This window comes from Melospiza melodia, chromosome 5 (assembly GCF_035770615.1).
Source record: "Melospiza melodia melodia isolate bMelMel2 chromosome 5, bMelMel2.pri, whole genome shotgun sequence".
In the NCBI taxonomy this organism is placed as follows: Eukaryota; Metazoa; Chordata; class Aves; order Passeriformes; family Passerellidae; genus Melospiza; species Melospiza melodia.
In genome coordinates, this window is record NC_086198.1 from 79,322,902 (window position 1) to 79,348,315 (window position 25,414).

Genomic DNA, 25,414 nt, shown 5'->3' on the forward strand with positions numbered 1-25,414 from the left:
CTGTTCCCCTCTTTGGCATTCCCAGGGGCTGAGGTGCCTGCTGGAAGCAGGGCTGGAGCTGCCCCTGCATTGCCTGTTGGTGCTCAGGGAGGGCTGCAGGCTCCCAGCACAGAGAGGATGCTCAGGGGCTGCAGGGGTGCAGTGCCTGCACTGCTGGGGGCCCTAAATAGGCATTAAAAGGAGTCCTGGGAAGGTTTTTATCAGTCCACTGCATGGTTCAGATTAGGAAGGCACAAAGCACTGCACCTGGTGACTTCAGCAAGGATAATATTAATAATGTTAAAGGATAATATTAATAATGTCAGTTAGCCATTCTGCCTTTGCAGCCTTGCTGGTCTAAACAGGTCACCTTGAAAATGAAGACACTGAAGTGCATGAAAGCTGTAGCCAAATTTTTGAGAAATGTGTCCTAATTTTCAGCTACACTACATCTGACAAATGTTCCTTGACCTTATTTGCTACTTAAGTGGTGGGAAACTTTGCATTTACCTCAGTGGGCAGAAGGTCAAGTCTCTTGGGCCCCTTTTCCTGGAGGCCTTGTACTCTGCAGGCAGGAGATGGGTGCCAGAACCTCTGAAATCAGGGCTTCGAGCTTTTGAATGAGGAATTCATATGTGGGAGGGTCAGTTTGTGAAACACTGAATCTCAGTGACTTGTGTTCAGTATAAAGTGTTGTTTTAGCATAGAACACTGAACCCAGATAATCTATTTTACATATTTGTCCTGTAAGCAGTTCTTTTCTACATTGACTGTGCTCTAATAGTTGATTTTTCTAATTTGAGAAATACAGCTAGAAATTCACATGATTAAAAAGAAATTCACGTGATTAAAAAGCTGTTGAAAAAATTTTCTAGGCTCTTAAAATAAACACATACAAAAATAGTGGAGGAAAAACCCAACTCCATTAAATCTCCAAGCTAGAAAGAATAAATCACAGTGGTCCTAAGTACTCATAGAGGGCTAAAGACTTCGGGTTTGTTTTTTTAGATTCTATCTTAAGTGAATTTTCTCTTTGAATGAGCACTGAACATATGTTCAGATGTTCTGCATGAGAAGGTGTTTTCCTTGGTCCCTGAGGATAGGGATGCATGGACCTGTGAAATTCAGCAGTCTCATACTGATCTTATGGTCACCTAAGCCACCAAGGTGTGTATGCGTAGCATTTCTAAAATCCAAAAGTTGGAGATTAAAGATTAAGAAAAGGGAAATATTAGCATAGTACTTGCCACAATTTAAAGTAAGAAAAATTTGTTGCTTCCATTCTTTGGGATTTTTTAACTTTTATTTACAATCATACCTAGCTGAAGTGCTCCTGTTCAAGGAACCTTTCAAGACCTGGTCAGCATTCAACTGTGTGGATTGTACTCAGGAAAAAAGGTGATATTTAGCCTGATAAACCTTGCTCTTGCATGACAAGATTAAATAGGGCTGTTTGGTTTTTGCCTTTGATATATTTGCCTATGTTAGCAAAGAAGCCAGGCAAGGTGGCAGTTAACAAAATAACCACCTGAAGTGTAGTGGACACCCATCTCTGGATTTCATTTGAATTGATCACCTTGTTTCAGTGATCCCTCAAGGTTTTCCACTGTTAGCAACATCTGTGTTCAAAGTTTACTTTGGCCAAAATCTGCTTCATGTTGTGTTTTTCCTTGTCCCTACATCTGGCATGGTGCAAACATTTGCCATATTTTAGCACAAACTCATCACAGTTTAAAGCCATAATAAATGAGGAAAAAAGCGATATTAAAGTTTTGCCAGGATGACAAATAATCCTAGGGGTGAAGGAGCAAATAGATCCTTCTTTTTAAACTACTTCTTTTCTGTTGCAGCATTTCCTTGTACTTTTTCATGCTTTCTTAAGCTCTCATATGTCCATGTAGTTTCTCAGGTGTGCTCATTTGCTTCCATCCTCATGCTCTTTTAACATTTGCATGCTCTCTCCTTCTCTTGCCATCTCATGCATCCTTGTGCTCTCCTTTTTATTATTTTCCTCATCTGACCACCCAGCTTGTGCACATAACCAGTGTTGATTTGGTGCCTTGGAGAGGTGATCAGGCAGTTTGTGTGTAGGACAAGGAACCTGCATCTGGGTGATGTGGTTTAGGGGTTACAATGGTGGTGCTGGGTTGATGGTTAGACTCGATGATCTTAAAGGTCTCTTCCAGCCCTGATGGTTGTGGTTCTGTAATGCTGTGTCTTGTCTGCCCAAGAGTGGAGTTGGCTTTCTGGTGAGTTGGTTATGGGTGTTAAGTAGCTGACCCAGCCAGGGTGGATGGTGTGATGTGGGAGTTTGCATTGTGCTGGCTTTAAATTTGAGGGTGCTTCTAATGTCCTACAATCCCTGGATCCAAGATGGTGAATAATACTACTGTGGCCCAAAGTGAGTGCCCTTTACAGAGACTGCTGATTCAGGCAGGAAATGTTTCAGTTGTCAAGGATCCCTCTGCCAGCTATTTCAGAAAAGAAGGCCTTCATACATTTGAGGTTTTGCATACTTTATTTTCTAGCTGTTTGAGGAAACCTTTGAAACTTCAGCTTTTAAAAAGGTATCAGGCTTTTTCTTTTCTTTTTTTTCCCCTCCTTTTTTTTTTTGTTTTCTTAGTCTAGACTAAATTCTGACAGCACAGCTCTTTGTATTGGCTGTCCCTTCATTCGAGATACTGTAATACTGCTCCTCTTTTATTTGCCATTTGTCCTTTTGTTTTATGTTTCTCTTTGTTGCAAGCTTCTTTGTTGTTTCTTCCAGATTATTCTCCTCAGGGACTTCTGTATCAGTGTGACTGAACATTGCTTGCAGCCATGCCAGATTGTGCTGTGATCTTATTGGATTTCACAAACCAAGGTTAGGCCAGGTCAGAACTTGGTTGAAATAATGTAGACTACAAGATTTTCTGCTAGCCACAGGGAGCACACACAACAAAAAGCTGACCCAGATGTTGGATCAGTCAGCTCAGGCTGGCCATGCTTACTGTGCTGGGTGTGGTACTAATGCCGAGTTCTGACCTGTTCTGGCTGGTAGGATTTCACAGCTTTTTTCTTAGAGAAGAGTACTGTAGTTAATTCCAGTGTTCTGACCCATTCCAAATCCTTTAATTCTCTATTTGGATTACACTGGAATTCAGTTGAAGATTATATTCTCTGATCTTCTTTTCCCTGTACTGTTGCATGATGATTGCCCTTGAAACTTGCTGTGCTGTTCAAAAAGCTGCATTTGTGTGCTGGATGAAATAATTACAAAATTCTCTGCTTTGCTGATCTTCTGAAGCAAAAAAAAACCCAAAACAAACAAACAAACAAACAACCAAACCAAAACAAACCACGGTTTTCAGACTGAAGGTTCCAGAAAAGTAGAGATCTTTAGTAAAAAAACCACATGAAAATTACAGTTGAGTTGTTCTTAGAATTACTTGAAGTTTCTGACCAAAAGACTGTATGAGGATGTGTAAGTATGTTCAGAGTTAGCTTCACTGAGTGCATATTAGGTGGAAAATAGCATGCTGTTACACTTGAGTGCCCCAAAATGATAGAAAGATTGAATATATAGGTAAGGCTTTTCTAATTTATTGTAGAGGTATTTGGGCCTGTTGGTGTTCTGTATGGTTTTTAATAGCTTATTCCTTTAAATAAAACTGTGAGAGGCTAGAAGGTGAACATAGAAAAGTATGTAATGGTGAAATAAAGGCCAAAATTAACTTGGGTTATGTGTACCAACCTTGTTTCATCCCTGCTCTCAGCCTAGGGAGGGCTGCTGGAGGGTTCATTTGCCTGCATCTATGTTGGAACAATACTCATGAAGTAGTGGAAAGGACAGTACAGCCAGCTTGATTTAACTTGATGTGCCCAGGTGTAATGATGTACCATTAACAGCATAGATATTAAGAACATTTAAGGAGTGAAAATTGTGAATCTGGAGAGGAATTAGTGAGGTGTGAAAGGGCAGGGGTGACTCGGTGTCAGTAAATGAAATACTTCACAGGCTGGATCAGGAAAAGCTTTTTGTCAGTTTAAGCTGTAAAGTAGTGTGATGTCTTTCTGTGTAGAGTAATGTGGTTTCTTTCTGTGAATATGTAAAATAAGTTTCAGGATTCAAATCTGTAATGCATTTTGCATACTGGGACAATTTGCTGTGGCTGGATGTGGACAAGATAATCAGGTATTTATGCCCCTGGAGTATTGTCATCTTTTGAAAGTTTTGGGTCTGCTTTTCTCAGTCAGCACCTGTATATTGAGGGAAAATACTGAATATCTTGACTTTTAAATCCGAGTTTTTATACATTTCTGCATAGACAAAATGGAAAATTTAAAATTGGAGTAGGAAGATTTATGTTCTATAAAAGATGGGATTTACAGTTTGATTGTAAATATTTGGCATGGAAGTTACCCATAATTATTCTTAATAGGTAAATTATCTCTGTCTGTGATAATCCTAATTCTCGGTGCAAAGCTTGGCGCTGCCAGCAGAGATATGGAAGGTGTAGTGTGGGAGAAGGCTGGAAGGAGTCTTTCATCTCTGCCATCCTTTGCCAAGGGCTTACTGTACATGCAAATTCATCAGCTTTTCTATTGTGGTGCATTTATATATCCTGGAGATGCTGAAATCTGGGAATTAATTGCTCTGTGTGCTCAGGGGGCCACTCTGCAGTGGGAGAATCTGCAGGATTGGGAGAGCAGTGGCTGATGTTGCTACAGCATTCATAAATACTTGGGGCAGTGTCCTGCAGAAGCGTATGAAGAGCTTTGTTGATTGATTCTGTCCTTACCTCTTCTGTTTTAGGAAAAGCCAGCCTGGCAAACCCTTTGTAAGACAACAGCAATGACTGATGTTCACCTGCTGAACAGATATGCTGGATGTGTTTGGGGGGGTGGTGGGGTGGTGGTGGCTGTGCAGGAGACAGATAGATGTTGTTTTCAGCTGTTATTTACAGGATCAATAAAACTGATTTTCCAATTCAAGGATAATTTTTACCAACAAGCTACGGAGCCTATAAGGTCATAATATTGGATCTGCTCTTTTTCAGAACAACTTAATTTAAAAATGATAGGTAGTTTCCAGCTCAGGATTAGTTTTTCTAATAGAAAGGAGAGATGTATCTGGAAGATACACCTTGGAAGGGGGTGAGAATTTTGCCACAGAACAATATTGTTGCACACTGCCCACAGTCCTTTTCTTTGAACAGTAATCATTTAACTGTGCATGATATTTTAATGACAAATGCAATATAATAAGAAAATGCAATAATATTTTGCACACTGCCCACAGTCCTTTTCTTTGAACAGTAATCATTTAACTGTGCATGATATTTTAATGACAAATGCAATATAATAAGAAAAGCTGTTTTATTACAATCCTGGTTCAGTTATTATGTGCAAATACTGCTGTGGGTAGTGATTTTACTGGGCAGTGACAGATGCCCTCTGTAAAGTGCAATATATTTAATGACCACTGCCACTGTAGAGAAGAATATTTTGTGAAGTTGTGGAATTATCCCAGGCCAATAGCAAATGTATTCACACATATATGTCCAATTGCAATTCATTCCTCTTCCACTTTATCTTATTCGTTTATGACCTGTTGAGAAAGCCTTATGTACATGGCTCATACATATACACATATTTTACACTGCATTTCTCCCTCTGCATTTCTCCTTCTTGCCCATTGCACACTTAATATAAGGCACAGTTTAAAAAGAGTAGCAGCATGAGGCTTCTGCAGTTGTGCCTGTGTGACTGGGGTGAGATACAGCTTTGAATGAGTAAAATCATGCAGCTGTCATTTTATAAGCAGGTGACCACAATTACATCACTATGAATTCTGCAGGGTAAGAAGAAAATAGCAAGAAGTGTTCTTCCATTGAGAGCAGTCTGAATGAAATTTACATGCCAGAAAAGTTGATTAGAATTTTAGGTTTTAGAAAACAACCCTTTTTATTATTGACATCAAACTCAACCCATTGCAAACCCCAGAGCATCATGAAACATAACCAGAGTCTCTGTCCTTTTCCCATACTTTGATAAATCTCGGGCTTTTTTAGTTATTATCTATTAAATATGCAGTCTTTTGAAGTCCACAGAAAAATCAAATGCCATTACCTTTGAGAAGCTTTGGGTTCAGACCAAAAATACTCTAAATTTTCATGTGCCATTTTTCTCAGAGTCTACACATCCATTTATGATCCCCTTTTCTCCTTTATATATTGGAGTAGTGGGGGAAAAAGATGGAGGAATGTTGGTTTGATTTAGAAGAATTTGATGGTGAATATTTGTTTAAAAAATGAAAAGATATCTTTCTTTACTGTGATTGGAGCAAAGTTTTCCTTTTTTAGATGGTAAATAGTTTATAATGTTTGAGTAAGAATCTGGCTTTTGGATGGCTGTGTAGCTGATGAGAGCTACTGGCAACAGACACTTTGTAACACTAAACTGCTAGTTTATTAAAAGAATAATAGGAACAGATGTTTTCAATTCATAAAATGTATCAAGTAAATGGTACATCCACTTGTTATTTCAATTCCTTTGAATTTCTGTGAACTCATTTGGGCTAGGTTCTCAAAAGAGCTTAGCCCACTGTCACTTCATTGTTCTCCCCATAAACTGATGGATGATGAACGTGTTTGGGAGCTGCAGCTTTTTATGCCTAAAGGGGAGCTCCTGTCTACTGACACTTCTAAAATCTGACCCATGTTTCTGATGAGTGAATACTGATCATTGTAGAGGATTCATACATGCAGTCTCTGAGTAATAGCCTGCATTTGCCTGTGATTGTATATATGATGGTTTCTTAATTTACTATTGCACTAGGCATTTTAATTCAAATTATGCTAATAGTGTAGGATTAACTGTGGATTATGATTCTAGCATGTACTGTCATTCAAACAGAAGAACCAGTTCTTTAGCTGCTACAGTCTCTTCTCCCTCTCATCCTCATGTGTAGTAATTTGTGCTCAAGACTGGCCTCAGGTTTTGATGAGGTTTCTTGTTTAAGCTGATGATATTGCTTAGGGAAGGCAGTTGTTGAAAATCAGGAAAAGAGAGACTGAGATTCTTTTTGTCTTCTGATGACACATTTTTATGGTGCTGAAATGATTTTTGGAAAACAGTGATTAGAATGGGCTCTTGCCAGCCCTGCACAGTGAACAGTTCTGGTTTTGCCTTCACTCCTCAGTGGTAGGACAGGCTGCACGTACTTTGCTTTTGCACTTTTGACTCCAATACATATTTGAGAAAACTGTTGCTAGGGGTTTATATTAAAATCACCAGAAAGCTCATAGAATAAATAAAACATGCAAGAGAACTGATGTTATATTGGTCCTTGCTAGAGCATATAGTAGGAGGCCAATTCTGTTCCTTGCCAGGACTGAAAAAAAGCTTTATAGCCACCCAAGATGGCTCTTCTTGGAGCATAACCTCTCCAGAGAGCTTCTCCTCCCCCAAACTGCAGATGTGCTGGAAACACAAATTTGCCTCTTTAATGTTTGCACTTGTTTCATTAGATTGTAATGGCATGCAGCCTGTTTGCATTAGTGAATTCATCAGTATTCCTTCAAATCCCTCATTTGTTGCATTTTTTGTGGAGTGCCTGATATTTCTAGTGACTTTGTGTTGTAGCAGCAGTCTAAAATCTGCCTTTTTTTCTTTCTTCCTCCAGCTGATATTATTTCTACAGTTGAGTTCAACCACACTGGAGAACTGCTGGCTACTGGTGACAAGGGGGGCCGAGTGGTTATATTCCAAAGGGAGCCTGAGGTATGTGGGTTACCAGTGTCATCCTCAATAGTCTGAAAAGCCTGGCTTAAAATTTTAACCAGTCTAAAACCTAAAACTTAATTTTTAACACTTTATTTAACTGAATTTACTTGTTTATAATCTCAAGATTTATTAAAACAGTGTCACCTGTTCAGAGAGGAAGTGAAATAGGGTAAAGATTTTTAACTCGTAAGTTTGCTGTCCCAAACAAAAATGCTTCAAAGCTCCAAAATTCTGATACAAGAAAAAAGAAGATTATTTTTGTTTTACTTTTGCCTTGTTTTAATAGCTTTTTCCTGATGATGGAACCCTATTCTATTTAAAAAAATACCTTCACTTACATGTTCCATTTGTAAATTCCATTCATCTACAGTATTTTGTGTAGAATTCTTTCCTGAATAGCTGATATTTCATCAAAAATTCTAATATTAAGTGTTTCAATACTCACAGGAAATTTCATTCTTGCTGAAACAAATCTGTCAATATCATGTTTTAAATGAGAAATTAAAATAAATTTCCAATATTTTTTATATTTATAAGGTCGTTTATACACCTTTCCTAAGAGATGAAGATATATTGCTGTCATAAACAATGTTTCTGTTGTTCTTATTCCCCACAGAGTAAAAATGAGCCTTACAATCAGGGGGAATACAATGTTTACAGCACTTTCCAGAGCCATGAACCTGAATTTGATTATTTGAAGAGTTTGGAGATAGAGGAAAAAATAAACAAGATCAAGTGGTTACCACAGCAAAATGCAGCTCATTCACTTCTATCAACAAATGGTGAGATTAATGAGAGTATGCAGGACATAGCAGTATTTGCAGTATTTGCTCTGTGTGTTTTAGTGCTGATGTATATATTTGCTCATTTTAATCTACTGTTTTAGTAATTTCCTCTTTCAGAGTTTACCAAGACTGTCATACTGCCTCTGATGTCTGTTGTTTGTGTATTTTATTCATAGAATCATGAGGTTTTTCCAGTTGAATATTCATATACATTTAAAGAGCTGTCCATTTTTCTATCAATATGCAGTGCTGTGCTGAAATAGATCATGTGACAAAGGCATCACTTTACTCAGCAGCTTGTGTTTCATGGGAAATTTAGAATTTTTTCTGCTGTATTTGTCATAACTTTTATTATTTGCAGATGCGTAGATGAAGGTTGGTGAGAGAGATTAATTTATTTTTCTTTTTATTCATTATCATCAGAATAGTTTATTTCAATTATAAAAAGGTACACAAATCTTAGGAAGACAGAAGGAATAATACTAGGGTATTGACTCATATTTCTGACATGTGTAAAGCCTATTGATGAAAAAAGGCAGTATTATTACCAAGGGGGAATAATCAGATATGAAGTAAGGGGAAAAAAACTGAATGTAACCTAACATGAATAGGTGTCATTTAGGAAGCATTTAGACACCCACAAACTTCATTATTGCAGATGATGCATGACACAAAATACCACAAAAATGGTTTTAAATTTTAGATCTAATGGTAATCAGAAAAGAAATTTTTTTGTTCTAGAAGTTTGAGTGCAATTGGGAATTGCTGATGAGAAATAGGGAAATCTCATCTTTGGGAACGGACACAATGTAAAGGATTGCTTTGCATTAAAATATATAGCATTAAATAATGTTTACATTAATTCAAAGTAGATGATCATTTTTTAGGATTTTGTAGTTTGTTTTACCTGAAGTTGCCTTTGGGGTCACGTTTACTTATTCAAAATGAAATACACCTGTTACAGAGAGGTGATTTATGCTAATTTAATGACTAGTCACTTTATGAAGTTTATTTCTACTCTTCCCCCTTGGTTAAAATATCCCTTACCCCTTCAGATAACTAAGAACAGCTTCTTCTGAGTGTGTGATACAAAAGCAGATTACTGAAAGTGAACCTTTCCCTTTTTATTTTAAAGTTTGTTTTTAGAAGCACAGAGGAATACAGCAGAATCCTCATATTTTCAGCTTTTGCAGTTATAGATGATAGATTACTACATGAGTTTTTTGGTTTGTACTGTCATGGGAGGGGAGAAAGGAAGAAATAACCAGTCCTAGTGCTGCTGTGGTTAATCCAGTTTCCACCAACAATGAGCAAGCCTAGGACCTGGAAAAATACTTTGGCTTCTGCTTCCCTCTCTTAATTTGGAGCATCTCAGCAGATCCCTTCATGGTGAGGAGAACAGAAATGGTTCCACTGCTACAAGCCTTGCATTTTGGCTTTGAATTGCAAAACATTTGCATGTGCCAGGGAGGATTCCAAGCTTCCTGGCACAGCAGGGTTGAAGTATCAAGATTCACCTCCTGGCATATTCTTAAAGATGGTTTTAGCTTCAGGGTGCAGACAGCCCACGTTGAATTATTCACTGTCTCACAGATTAGCTGGGAGAAGCCTTTGACAATATATATCAATTCCATGCCTATAAAAAGGGATAATAATGTTTCCTAACTTGAATGCACTACCTGTCACACATGCTCATATTGGACAGATTATAGATATATCTTGAGTACTGTTTTTTGCTTACTAAATTCCAAGCCTGCTATTTTAATGCAATTTTTGATATTTTGCTCTCTGATAATTTAGGATGTAATGCATGTTTTTTACAGAAAAATGGGAGTTGTGAAACAGCATCCTTTCCATGTGCTCAGGCAGACAGTGCCCACTGAATGTGCTGGAAGGAGCATGAGGGGAGAGTCAGTCTAAATCTGACCCTCAGTAAATGAGACTTGGCAGGTCTGCACCTGCCCAAATCTGTTTCTCTCATTCTGAGGAGGACTTTTGTCTGAAGTTTCTGCACAGGTCACCTCCCTCGGAGTCAGTCTTGGTTCCTTTCCAGTTCGCGTTATCAGCTAAGCTTTGATTGTGGCATCTTAATTAATGGAGACAGAAGGGAATCACCAAGGCTTTCAAATCCCACTGTGGATTTACAGTGCTTGCAGTTAGCAAATTTGTAGTTTTCACTGTAAAATGAACTGATTTTGTAGTATAATAGTAACAACTTATTATGATTCATTGGTATCTTCTGTACCAGAATATATTTGGCCACTTTCAGTGTGAGCTACATAAGGTGGATCAGAATTTACACAGATTATTTCATCTGAGGATTTCAGGCTGCTTACCAGACATTAATTAATTTTAACTTCACAACACCCTTGAGACTGAATGCTTAACCTTACAGAAATGTTTCTGTTTTTTCTGTATTTTGCAAAATGTAAGCATACTTAAAACTTCTAAGGAGTATTTAAATTCCAAAGGTAGATAAAGGAGAAGGAACCCAATACATGATAACCTTACCTGCTAATAAAACAGTTTTCACTCGGGAAAGAGGTAGATTTATTAATAGGAATCAAATCTAACAATGGAAAGGTTTTTTTGTTTTTTATTATAATTCATTTTACAGTTGCTGTATTTATAATTTTTTACTAGATAACAGGAATGCACTATTTACATGTAATAAAATATCCAAGGGCATGACATGACCTATGTATATTTTTAATAATTAATTAACATGATATACAACACAAATTATATTTATTGAATATTTAAAAAGAGCTTTTTAGTTGCAGTTTGAACTAACCTTTTGTTCTCTAGATTGACTGTAATTGTATTGTGATTTTTTTTGCTGGCATATTAGCATATCAATATCATTAAGAGATACATAATAGCAAAAAATGAGGGACTGATGGAGGGATTGATTTTGAAACAAAGAAAGTTCAAAGTTAAAAGTTGCTACAGAAATGTAAATCAATTCATGTTTTTCATATATCCTATCTTTAAAGTGGTTTGTACAGGCATTTAGAAGTAGTATTTGGATCAGTCACACTGAGGAAATTATTATGCTCTGCTATTTACTTGGGGGAAGAAAGGTAAATGAAGAAAGTGGGATGAAATCAGAAACGATGCAGGAACTGAGGTTAATAAATCTGTGCTGGCAGCTGAAGGGCAGAAGCTTTGGAAAGACTTTGGCTGCTGCACAAGCAGATGAGTGAAGCAGCCATTAGAATCTCATGGACAGATATTTTGCAGAAGAGTTGGCATTGATTTTTGGATCCAAGAAGCTTTAGGATTGGCAGGTAGGAGCACAACCACAGTGGGAGTGGACAATTAGCATTAGGAAATCTGGAGCTTCAGCTTGTACAAAAAAAACCCCATAGACAAATGCAATTTGAAATGTTTAAAAAATGTTTGTTGGTCTCAGAGGCTCTTTGCTAACTGAGAGTCATCATTACTGTCTCATCATGTGCTTCACCCATCATGAGAAAGGAAGTGCCTGGTATTAATACAAGTTTCTCATTACTTCTCTCTCTTGCCATTGCAACACATTTCTCTTAGTTTGGTTGGGTTTTTTTATTTTTCCTCTGTTATTTCTCAGCTGCTCTCCATTAGGAGGGAGAAATGCCTCATTTTTTAAACAGCCTTTCATTTTCAGGAGCTCCTGATGCTACACCAATGCACCACTGCCCATTCCCACAGTGGGCCAGGAAGGGGTCATTGGTGTGGCTGTGTACTCCCTGCTGTTTATAAGTAACCTAGCAAACTAGCATTAATGCCAAACTGGTTTTAATATTGACATTATTTCCTTGCCAAGTCACATTGATAAACTGAGCTTCAGCAGTGAGCATAGAATAGTTTGGGTTTGTTCCACCTGCAGTCTGCCAGGTTGGATTCATGAGCAGCAGGTGTTCTACATGCTCCACACAGTGTGTCAGCTGCCAGGAGCCCCTGACTCAGAGTGAAGATCTGGGATGTGCTTTGTGAGTGTTTTGTCTGTGGGCAACATTTTCTGGATGTGCAGAGTGAAGTCACCCAGACTATTTCAGCACAGGACTTGTCTAAACCAAGGTGTAAAATCTTCTTTAAGGAATATATTGTGAAAGGTGAGTGACTGCATTCAGAATTCCTATGCTGACAGTTGCTTGTCTTTTCTTTTAAAGATAAAACAATCAAATTGTGGAAAATTACTGAAAGAGATAAGAGACCGGAGGGGTACAACTTAAAAGATGAAGAAGGAAAGCTTAAAGATCTTTCTACAGTAACATCACTGCAGGTAAGCTTCTGTCCATGTCCAAAATTCAGTTGTTTCTGTATGAAAAAGGCAGTGCTAAGTCAGTAAAAGATTTAAATATGTACCCAATGCTAAGTATTTATATGATAATTCTAACTGAAGCTTTAGCTAACTGCTAACTGTATTGAATCTGTCACATATTTACAAGTCCCAAATCCTTTAAGATATACTGACCAAAATAAGTATTTTTGAGAGTTCATGTTGGTTTTATTTTTCCTGATAAAATTCTCTTATTGTGACTTAATGTACTTTCATAAAAGGTTCTTTAACCTCTTGTGCTGGAAGCATTTTATTTGTAGTTAGTTTTGAACAGTTAATTTGCCACATTCAGAGCAACTGAGTTAAAGACAGTACACCAAGTTTCAGTTTTATCTTTTTTCTGTTTTATCAAATAATTATTTTAAGAGTGGGATTTTCAGAAGTCTGTGCTCTGGTAAACTTGAGATTCTGCATTGCTGAAAAGATGCAATAATGAAACTCATATAAGCATATGTGATCATAGAATTATTCAGTTTGGAAAAGACTGTTGAGATCAAGTCCAGCCATGAACCCAGCACTGCCAGACTCAGTAAACCATGTCCCCAGGTGTCACTTCTACACATCTTTTAAATACCTCCAGGTGTGCTGACTCAACCACTTCCCTGGGCAGCCCCTTCCAGTGCTTGACAAAAATTTCAGTGAAAAAATCTTTCCTAATATCCAATTATAATACAATAATCAATATAATCCAATTATAATACAATAACCTTCCCAGTGCAACTAAAAGCCATTTCCTTTTCTCCTGTCACTTGTTTCTTGGAGAGGAGACCCATTATCCACATGTTAATGTAGATTTTTGCTCTCAGACTTTTTTGGCTGAATTCACTCCAGATGTTTTGTCAAAGGAAGTGGCTGAAGGTTAGAACTGGAAGTCTGTGTTGTATAAACACTAGAATGTCTTCATTATTGAAAACAAAACAATCCTACAAGTCTGTTGGGAAAAAAAGCTTCCAAAATGTAAAATATGACTACATTAATGGAATATTTATCTATTCTGTATGAATAGGCAAACAAAACTATTCCAGATTGCTTATAGTATGAGAATTCCCTGAGAACTCAGCATCCTCTTGAGGGGAAGAGGAGGGACAGGCCCTGATCTCTTCTCTGGGGTGACAGTGACAGGACCCCAGGGAATTGCCTGAAGTTATGTCAGGGGAGGTTTAGGTTGGATATTAGCAAAAGATTCTTCACCCAGAGGGTGGTTGGGCACTGGAACAGCTCCCCAGGGAAGGGATCACAGCACCAAGCCTGGCAGAGTTCAAGAAACATTTGGACTCTGCTCTCAGGCACATGGTGTGACTCTTGGGGATGGTGCTGTTCAGGGAGCTGAACTCTGGGATCCATGTGAGTCCATTCCAACTTGACATATTCTGTGATTCTGTAATTCAAAGGTTGAGTTTTGTTCTGTTCCTTTAGTAGAAAGTGAAACTCAAATGTTTCAAACTCAAACTCTGTGTTCCTCTTTTAGATTACCTTGTGGGTTGATGTATGATTGTTTCTGATGCATGTTCAAAAACATGGAATAGTCCCAGTCATGGCCCACAGCTTTACAGTGATTAATGCTGTATTGATAAGGAAAAAATTGTGTCTACTTGTTGAAGCATGACTTTGAAGTGACACACAGAGAAGTAACAAGGGCACATTGACAAGTGATGATCTATGATATTGGCTTTTCAGGGGTACATGTGTATGTACAGTATGTCATGTTGGCTTTGTTTTGCAAGCCTTTATTTATTATGTTTCTCTGAGATTACAGCCTTTTCACCATGTGAGTTTTTAGAAAGAGAAACATCAAGTAGCAAAACAAATAGAATTAAGTGATTCACAACTAAGGGCAAACCCTTTAGCAAAAGGAAAATATAAGTGCTTCACTGCCTGCCAGAGCCTCTGCAGATGTGGGACAGTAGCTCATACAGTGGGACTGAGCTGTTCTGTGGCAGCTGACAATCCCTCCCTTGCCACAGTCCAGGTTTCCATCACTCTGCCTCTGGTCTCTCTCTTCTTCCTTGGTAGGGAAGGCCTTGCCCAGCAGTTGATCCATGGGGAAGTTCAGCTGTGTACACTGTCAAGAAGTTTTTTAATATCACAGTCTTTGAATGCTTTCTTTCTATTGGAATTCTCATCATCCCAGCAAAACAGTATTTCAGGTCTTACTCTCTTTGTGGTTTGTGTTTTGTGTTTTTTTGGCAGGTGCCTGTATTGAAACCCATGGATTTGATGGTAGAAGTCACTCCCAGGAGAATCTTTGCTAATGGTCACACCTATCATGTCAACTCAATATCTGTCAACAGTGACTGTGAGACGTACATGTCAGCGGATGATCTCAGGATTAACCTCTGGCATTTAGCCATCACAGACAGGAGCTTCAGTATCCTTCATTTTGATTCCTTGCTCAGTGTTCATGTTATTAGTGGGCTTAAGAGGACTATTAAAAAATATTTTTTCTGCAGGTTTTAAAATATACCTTTACTTACCAGAATCCCTGCAGTATTTGTAACAGAAAATGCTGAGATATTGTAAGAGACAGCTAAGAGATTTAAAAAATCAGGGAATTTTATATAAAAAGTAATGGTGTTGTTCAAAGACATTTAAATAAGATGCCAGCTGAATGGTAACTATCCACCTGACTATAATACTCTGTACTGTCATATCCTGAAGACATTTGATGCTGAGATACTGCACCTTGCTTTGCTGCAAGGTCAGTCCTTATCCTGTCCCTGCCCCCCATTCTCCATCATCCTGCTTCCCAGAGCCCTAATGCCCAAGATGCACAGTTTGGGGGTGAGGCTCAGCTGCTTTGGGTGAGTTGTGTCTGTGATTAATGCAGGCATTGATGTTTTGAGTGCTGGTGTTGTCCTGAAAGCTCTGTTGTGGAGTCATTCTGGCCATCTGTCAGGCTGCCTCTTGCACTAAAACTGGGTGGCTTGGAGGGGGAGCAAAAGAGAATGTAGCCAAGAAAAGTGATTCTGTGTTTTGCAGAACATAAATAGACTGGTAAGAAGAGAAATAGGTTATGGGGCCAGGTCAGAATGTTGTATTCCTTTGGTGATTTCTTTTTGAGCGTATCAAAAAGGAGCTAGAAGAGTATGTCTCTGTGGGTTTATATGAGGGACTATTAGATGTCAAAGTGAAGTTGTCCTGTTGGGGTAGATTTCCTCAGAGGAGGCACCAATGTGATGGAGTCTTCTCCCTGTCTCTGGTGATTGTATTTCTTCCTTTGTAGGCCAGGTCATCTTTGAAATTTAACCCATACTTTGCTAATGTCACAGGAAACAATGATCTTTAAATCAAACAACATTTGATGTCCTTAAAGAATTACTTTTGCAGGGTCAAGTGACAGGTGCCCTTACCCTGGGGATTGCATATCTGAATATCTCCTCAATTTGTTTCCAGACTCATACTGTTTTTCTGTCCTTCACCTGTGTAGATTAAGCAAGCTTAATAGGTTCTCTCTTTAATATGACTGTATATTTAGGAACAACTTATATGTGGTACTTCAAAGCCCAGCTATGTCTGCCTTGATATCCAAGCAACTGTACTTCCATTCTTCAGTAAGACATATCATAATGATTTAATTTGATTATTTGCCAGCGCAGCTATTTGGAATAGCAGTGTGGCTCTGACAGTGCCCTCCTCCCAGCAGCTTCACCCTCCAGACTTCTCTCTGTCCTGGACACTTTTCCATGTGACTCTGCTCTGTGTCCTCCTCTTCCAAGGCAGAGCAGTGGTCAGACCAAGCACAGTAACCCCTGTATGCCTTTGTGTGACCACCAGATCACATTCCAGAGTGCTTATGCAAGATAAGGCTTTGCCTTTGGCAAGTCCTTTTGTTGTATTAAAGCTATTTAATAATCTATGGATTGCCAAGACAAATGTTCCTGAAAAGTTTTGAAAACCAAGTAAATAGTTGTTATTATAGTTCATGAGGACAACATGAATTTTTAGTGTCATTAGTGCCACACTAAGAAAGAAATAGCAGTAAATGAATAGCTGTGTGGACTTTGTTTCAAGCATTAGCCCACTCCTGTGGTTGAGTATTTAGTGATAAAATGTCTTTGAAGATTTCTGATTGATTCATTGATTTAGGTCTTAAAACATGATAAAGTTTATAATGACACACTCATTTTCTGAGTATGGTCTAAGAATGACCATGAGAGGGAAGTTAAGAGTGTGTTTTAGAGTTTTAGGATAGGACAATTTTCCTGTGTCTGAAACAGTGGCTTTGGGATACTTGGATTTCTGTCTTGGATTGGGATATAAATATTGCTGGTTCTTTTCCACTTAATGAAAATCTGTGAGGACTGTGATGAGACAGTTCAAGCAGTGACAGGAGATAACACAAGGTAATGGGATAATCAATTCTAGGGGCAAAATGTTCCTGCTAAGGTGCCCATGGTGGCAGCAGGTTGGCTTTTGTGGCTGGATACCTGTATGAATTCAGGAGAGTAGGCTGAGTTACAGAGCCTGTACCCACTGCTGTTGGGTTTGACTGAGTTTTGACTGGTTTTGACTGAGTACAGACAGTATAAGCTGCACCTGTCTGTACTCAGTTGTCAAAACCAGGTCATCAGTCAGATTACTTTTACCTAATTCTTTGATAAACAGAATTTTTGACATGGGCATTCCAAGAAAAGATGAGATAGTTACAGAATATTGCTCATATTGGAGAATTAACTGGGAGGCCATGATAACTGAAAGAATGGGATAAGTTAAATGTACATCAGTCTCCTAACAGGGATCTTTTTGTCCATACAGAACCCTGCACATCTTGTAAAATTGCAGGGATGTGTTTTTCCCTGGATAAGATCTGTCCCTGAAACTGAATTTCTGTCCTACAGAAAAACAACTTATATAAAAATCTCCTGGAAGTAGATGAATTTCTGGTAAAATCTGTGCGTGTGCCAGTTACAAGTAAGACTAGACATATTAAGGTGGAAAATTCTGCCAAACAAACAGTTTAAATTATAAATGAATGTTGCTGGGCTTGGTGCCTTCTGTAACACATTTACAGGGATAGGCAGGAGGAGGCTGAGGCTGCTTTAAAAATGCTTCTTTCACATCTTTTTACTGAATGCAAATGGGAAATGAAGCATCTTGCTGTTTTACATTCAAGGCTTGATTCCTTGAAATGCATGTTTAAAACAATAAATAGAAAACATTTTGGTTTGAAGTGGATTTTGTTAATAAGGGATCTGGCAGGGATGAGTCTTTCAATTTTCCCTCAGAGGCAGCCCTGCTACATATAACGACCTCCAATCTGTTTACCCAAGAGGCTGGTTGTGACAATGACACAAACAAGAAATACAGTGGGAGAGTTTCTGGACATTCACTTCATGTCTGAACATCTTTACAAGCTGCACGAGAAATGCTGGAGAAAGACAGAATCAGCAACAGTGTGTTTAGGTATTTTACAAGTGAAATACTTTGCCCTGTGGAATTTAATTTGAGAACAGCTTGGTTATAAGCATCGTTTTAACAGTTTTACAAATCACTGATGATTTTTCATTCCTTTGAAAATACAGAACAATGGAGATCTTAAAGTAATTATCTTTCTGTAGTCTCTGGGAAAATATTTTAAATCAGCTTTGCAGAATTTGACCAGAATATTTACCTTAGGTAAAGCCTTAGACAGATAAAATACAACTGGTACTTTTCTGGTTTGCTTTTGTATTAGTGTAAGCACTAACTGGGGTGAAAAGCAGACAAAGTGAGTTTATGCTGTGCCTATGTAAATTTAATAAGGAGTATGCAAGACTTCTGTACATTGCTGCCCACTTGCAAATTGCAAACAGATCTGCTCAGTATTGTTTGGGCAGGAGGAGACAAGGGAGAGGAGGAGGTGAGAGAAAAGGAAGGGAGAAGGTCAGCCTGGTAAATAATTGCACATACTAGGATTTTCTTCAGTAAAAGGTTTCATGTGTTTCGTTGTGTTATGGAGAGTGAGTCAGTGACCTTAATTGTGGGTGATATTCTGCACTGGCAAAGGAGTAAGGTAAGGGTTGCTATATTTGTTAATGTTTGGTCTGAAATGGTTTAGCAGTGTTGCCCATAGCTTAAGTCTTTAGATAATCATCTTGGGTGAAATGAATGAGAAAAAAGGACTGCCAGGAGCATACTGATAAGGCTTACTTGCCATTAGCAGCAATCTTTGGACTATCTAGCTGCACTAAATATTCTTTATGAGAATGTATTTGGATTGCTCACAGAACTATGTAGCTCATAGCACTTGAACTCCCTTCATTTCCTGGTAGCACTATTTCACTCTAGAGGCTGTCATGGCATTGCTATGGAAACAACATTGCTGTTTCCAGCATGTGCTCATCTTGAGACTCATCTTGACTAAAATACTCATTTCTCAGTCAGATCAATATAGTCCAGGGTTATCCTGTTTTAATAAAAAATTCCTTCTTCTGTGTCCCAAAAGGGTTAAGCTAATTAGCAAAACACCATAGGGCCTTCTTGCAGTCTAATGTATTCTGGTATTTGAGGCATATCTTGGATAGTCAGTTTGTTAGGCACCATATCTTGGGAAAATGAATTTACTTAAGAAGTAAACAACAGGAAAAAAATAGAAAAAAATAAAATAACTTGGTACATTGATGGAGACCAAGTTTGTGGCAGCCTACTGTTCATTTGAATGTAGTGCACGTATAGGGTGAATACAGAGCTCTGGGAGCAGCCTAGCCTGGGGGAAATAGCCAGCCTTACAAAATCCCTGTCCCTGCCTCAGTGCTAAGTATGTGAAAGCTAAACTGAAGCAGATCTGCAGCATTGTCTTGTTTTTTTGGAGGAAGTTTACACCCTTGAGTGAGATAAGGCTGTTTGTGTAAAAATGCCTGAGTGAGGATGACTGTGCACAAGCTCTGTGCAAAGGATGCACTTTCTGTGCTCTCAGAAGTGTGTCTGCACTGTGTGAGAAACTGCTGCCACCCCCACCCACTGCACAGTTTGGGAGATGGCAGACCTTATTCTCTTTGGAGAGCTCTGTCTAAGCCATGTTAGCACTTCGTATTTTGTCAAGAAGAGTGTGTCAGTCTCTGTCAGGTATTTAAAAAGTGAATATTATACCATGGAGTCATATTCCAGCTGAGTTGCTGCTAGCAATGTTTGAGTAGCTTCTCCTCAAAATTGTGTTCTTCTTTTGTTATTTAATTCCTAGAGTCTCTCCCTCTCCCACATGCACTGTGTGTCTCTCTCTCTGGTAAAGGAGAATGAAGATGCCTGCAAAGCTAAAATCAGGTCTGTAAGTTAGAGGATTGCAGAGGTACCATGTACACTGATCTCATGGTTTTGAGAGCTCTCTGATTCTAACTCTTGAGAAAGGATTGCTTTGCCTTTCTCATTAAAACACTCCTATGTGAACAACTGAGGGGGGGGAAAAGCTTCTTCAATGAGCTGATTAGATTCTGGGTTGATGGGATTCCCTTGCTAGACTCCACTTTTTCAGAACAGAATACTGTCTAGTAAAAGAGTCTTCTACTAAGAGTTGACAGTGGCACACCCAAAGATTTTCATATCTGACTTGTAGTTCTTAAGCCTTGTAGACCCTTGTCTTTCCCAAGAATTTTCCATTTATGTTACTCTTATCTGAAGCTATGGAAAAGTTTTGCATGGGAAAAATTACTGTAGTAGAGGGAAATTGATTGTGACCCATTTAGCGACACTTCACAGTCTATTTCAGCTTGTTTTGAAGTGATCTGATTCTCAAAGCTCCACAAAATGGCAGGTTCCATCGATTTGCCTTTTAATTTTCTGGGTTTGAGATCTTTTCAGCTTATGAAAAATAAATTATTTTGAAATTGGCTATGAAACTACAGATACCATATCACTTGGTAACTTGAGGATCATTTGCACTGGTGTAGTTCAGTAATAACTTTTGTTAAGATGTAATTAATAGATTAGCAGCAGGTGCTGTGGTTCTTATATAGGTTTTATTCCTAATGCTTGTTATTTCTGTGTCAGCAAAGGTATGTATGAAGGGCACCAGGTCATAGATCATATACTGAGGCTTAGGATAGGCACAAACTCCAACATAAAGGTCCATAAAGTGCTGCTGATGGCACCACAACAAAGTGCTGTATAGATATGTATTAAGGGTACTTAAAGGAATTCTTGAAATAATGAAAAATAGCCCCTTATTTTTGGAAAGATTCTTTTAATTAAGTAAGCAGAAAGCATAAGCAATTCAGATCATCTCCAGAACTGGACACAGCACTCCAGTTGGAGTCTGACCAGAGTGGAGTAGAGGGGCAGGATCCCCTCCCTTGGCCTGCTGCCCACACTGCTTTGGGTGCAGCCAGGGCACAGTTGGTGTCTGGGCTGTGAGTGCATCCAGCCTCTCATCCAGCAGCATCCCCAAGTCCTTCTCACAGGGCTGCTCCTGATCCCTTCATCCCCCAGCCTGAGTTGGTACCAGGGCTTGCCCTCACCCAGGTGCAGCACCTTGTCCTTGGTACTGTTGAACCTCATGAGATTCTCTTGGCCCCACTTCTTGAGCTTGTCCAGGTCTCTCTGGAAGTCCTTGGTGTGTGTTTTTATCTGCATGTTAGGAAAAATGCAGTAGGGATTCTTTTATTAAAATCAGACAAGAAATGTTTTTAGTGTCAGTCTAGGGGTGAAATTAGTAAATAAGTGATGGTGATAGGTAAATAGTATTTGTAAATGTAAGTTGTCATCTTCTCTGAACTGCAGAGAATCCCAATAGTAAATGAAGCCTTTCATGAACTCTCAAAAGACTAATTTGTAAGAAAAATTCTGTGGGTCCCCAGTGCAAAGTACCAAGAGAGAACTGCATTTCTAGGATCACTTAAACAACTTTGCCTAGTAGGCACTAACGTAGATACAGCTTCTGAAAAAGGCACTGAATTGTCTTCTGCTTCTGTTGAGGTAAAGCTACATCCAGTTCAGATACAAAATTATTTCTGATGTGGTCATCATTATTTAGAATATCTTAATTGAGTACAGCTTTTAAGCTTTTTGGCTTAAAATGGCATGTTTATGTGTGAGCTCATGCAAATTGCAGTCTTTATCACTAGCTGTGTAATTCAAATACTAGCTAATAATTACAGCAGTGAGGCTGTGTGAATGGGCACTATAATCTGCACCTTGCAGATTATTTGTCTTCAAGAAGTCCAGAGAAATCTCAGCATCTTTTCAGAAATCTCTTAAGGATCTCTAAGTTCATATTTAGGGAGCTCTGAAAACCATGACTAAATCTGCAGAAGTGGTCTTTCAATAAGTTTGGTTTTACTTCTTGCCAGAGGACACTTTGTGATCCCTGTCAGAAACAATTGCTTTTAACTATTCTGATTACCTTAAATTGACTCCTATCTTAGGAATTTGCCTGTCAGCCAGTCAGAGGGAATTTGATGACAGAGCATGACTGATAGCCAAAGGAGCAATATCAGAGCTAGTTAAGCAGGATCTTAGCACTGAATCCCTGAGTGAGATCCTCCTGGCCATGCAGCTGAAATGTGCATTGCAGTGAGAGCAAACAGTGCATGGCCTGAGTGTGTGATACCAGTGCCATCAGGGCAGGGGATGGCATTATGGAAATATTCCCTAGCTAGCCATCCTCCAGAATAAATAAATTGGAGTAGTTGAATCTGGCTGTGAAAAACCAATTACAGCTGAGGCCTTTGCATTCTTGGCAATGACCAGTCTGTTCCTTTTTCCACAGTTGCTTTTAAGGAAGTTAATTTAAGGTGATTTGAGCATAGCTATACCCTTGTGATAATTACTGCACTGTAGATTTATTGTTTAATAGAAATATGAATTTGTTAATCAGAATACATCATTTTCTTAGTTATCACTCCTGTCCATACACAACTTGAGGTATGTGATTACGTTATTATTTTAATGGATTTTTTTATCTAGCCCTCTGCCTTCTCTAATGCAGTTGTCCCCAAATAGACACCCATACCTGTGATTTCATTTCTGCAGAGGTAAGGAAAAACATAGCCTGAGGCATTAGAATAATCTTGGTTTTTGAAAATGTATAGTGAATTGTAAAAAGGAAAAAGAAAATTGACTGGAGTTGTAGCAAATGATAGAGAATAGTGTGAAATTCTGAGCCCGTAAAAACCATTTCAGAATTCCTTAATAGTGCATTAAAGAACACAATTGAGATTTCACTGAATTCATGTGTTTGTAGAGCAATCTAGGAAATGTGACTCTAGGAGATACTTAAAATTTTACAATAGGTACAAAGATATCTTCTCACAGATATCTTCTCCACAGAACCAACTGATTTCCAGTGTAATAGGGACAATAGCAAACAAGTTACCATTTTGTATCAGGAATGGTCTCTAAAATATCATTATCTCAACCTTTCTCAGGTTTATTGGTGTGGAAGACAGAAAGAGCATATAATAGAGTTGAAATGAATGTTAGCATCAACTACAGGATTTCCTTTTTCAGCAAAGAAATTTCAGGTGTTATCCAGAATCTGAGATCCTTAGCAGAGAGGGATTTGGGTACTATGTCAAAGAATATTAAATTACAGATAAAGGGTCACTTCATGGAACTGATCCTCATCTAAGCAGCACTCCTATTTTAGTGTAATGTGACTGCAGTCAGTGAAGTTATTCTTGTAGAAATGGGTAACAGGATTCAGTCCAAGATTTATTGTCTTTACTAATTTTATTTCTTCAGCTGATGAGTTTTAATCAGTGTGTTGTCATTGTAGAAGCTTTTAAATTGCATGCTTCTGTTTCCCTCTGGATTAATTTCTCATTGAAGCTTTTTGAAAATGAGCCATTCTCTGTTGTCGCAGGTGCAGTCGGTGTATCCAACTTGAAAAACGTGTATTATGAATTTATTGAAAGTTAGACAAAAAACTCCATTTACACAGTTCTAGGTACAATTATATGAAAAGATAATGTATAAATAATTTAATCAGCTCTGCCAGAGGGGAGAATTCTCTTAAATGAGTCTAATTATTCTAATTCCCATGTGAGTTTGGACTTGAAATTAACCTTGCAAAGCTCAGACTTTCTCAGAGTATTAACATAAAAAAGAAGAAACTATAACTTGTTTTGCTCATTAGCTAAAAAAAAATCTTTAGCTTGAAGAATACTCATACAAAGATGTCACAAAAATTCTCATGGGATCATCTCAGGTATTGTGTCAAGCCTGAAGTCTGTACCTGTGTGAGCTGCCAGAACATGAGACACTGGAAGCTTTTCTCACTCTTAAAAGAGCTGGGGCACTCTCATTAATGCACGCATTACTTCATTTTGTGTTGTAATAATACACATTGGTAAGGACTGCATGTGGAATTGCAGTGGTTTGCACCTTTGGAATAGAAATGCTCTGTAAATCAAGGCCATATACACTTTCACAAAGGTATAGCACCAGTCTTAAGAGTAAGTTGATTTTGACGTGTTGGCATACTGCATGCTGATGGGCATTTTTGAAACTCCTTTCAAGTGAATTGAGTGACCAGCTAATAAGTCCTGCCACCAGATTTTATTCAGGTATCTTTTGCAATGCAGTATAGGTGATTTGAATGTAAATTTTATTAGTGTTTTTAAAGTAGCTATTTTTTCAGAAGTATCTGGCTATTTTTGAAGATAGTTTTATTTCACTACTTCCATAAGAAGCATGCAGAGAAGGGGAGAGATTTATGCTCTGAAGGACACTTGTAGCTAGCTAAAGTTTGCAAAAATGTATAGTTTGTGATTCAAATTGGAAAATCAGAAAAATATGGAATTTCTCCAGCCTAGTGTGGTACAAATACTACTGTATTTGGGTTAGCTGAAATCTATATAAAAGATTGAGTTGCATATTGTGAAAGAAAAGTCACCACCCAAATGTTCTAAAGAGTCTATACCCTCCCCCTGGAACTTCTGTGTGTGCTTTTATTTGAGACAGATCTTCCTCAGTTGCATGGGATTTTAGCAAATACCAAGAAGAAATTTCTTGATAGGAATTGTGTGTTAGCATATAGGTTATTCACTTAAAAAAAAAAAAAAAAGAAAGAAAAAAAGAAGAAAAGGAAGACATTTCATTTCTTATTTCCAAGTTATGTGGGAAAAAATCCCTGGCTATTTTTAAGATGGAATTTGGAGAATTTTATATGTCATATTTCTCTGTACTACCAGGGATTCTATTCAGTAAACTAAGTAGATCTCTCTCAGTTTTCTGTTAATGTGTTCCAGGAAAGGTTTGTGAACAATGAGATTATACTGCTTTTGTTTATAAATTATCCTTGCCTTATTAATGTTGAATCACTCTTTTCTTGGAACCTTTGCCAGTGTGTAGTACACGATGCCACTTAACCACACCACGTAGAACAGCACTGCCTAAGAGGAGCTCAGCTCAGGGACTTCATAGTGCTCTTCCATTAATAATTTATTTGTACCTGAGGCCCTTCCAGTATTTGTGTTCCAAGTGTAACATCAAGCGTGCCACAGTAGTTTCAGACAAATCATAATCAATTAATATGCAAATATATGAACTAAATATGACTTTGTAATCTTTCAGTGACTGTCTGCAGGTGTGTATTTTGAAGGCAGGTCTTCCTCTGCTGATTCATCCATTTAACTTTTCTTTCAGCTGT

The 25,414-nt window shown here is 38.2% G+C and overlaps 1 protein-coding gene across 10 annotated transcripts in view; it reads left to right on the forward strand.

Annotated features, from left to right (window-relative positions):
• PPP2R2C (protein phosphatase 2 regulatory subunit Bgamma) overlaps positions 1 to 25,414 on the forward strand; it is a 187,745-nt gene that overhangs the window by 126,851 nt on the left and 35,480 nt on the right. For 9 of the 10 annotated variants that reach the window (XM_063157585.1, XM_063157586.1, XM_063157594.1 and 6 more), the window contains 4 exons: positions 7,646 to 7,743; positions 8,363 to 8,528; positions 12,683 to 12,795; positions 15,043 to 15,220. In XM_063157585.1, coding sequence (XP_063013655.1) covers positions 7,646 to 7,743; positions 8,363 to 8,528; positions 12,683 to 12,795; positions 15,043 to 15,220 — 555 coding nt within the window. Of the gene's footprint in view, positions 1 to 7,645; positions 7,744 to 8,362; positions 8,529 to 12,367; positions 12,503 to 12,682; positions 12,796 to 15,042; positions 15,221 to 25,414 lie in introns of those variants that run through there. The other variant, XM_063157593.1, reaches the window with a different exon arrangement.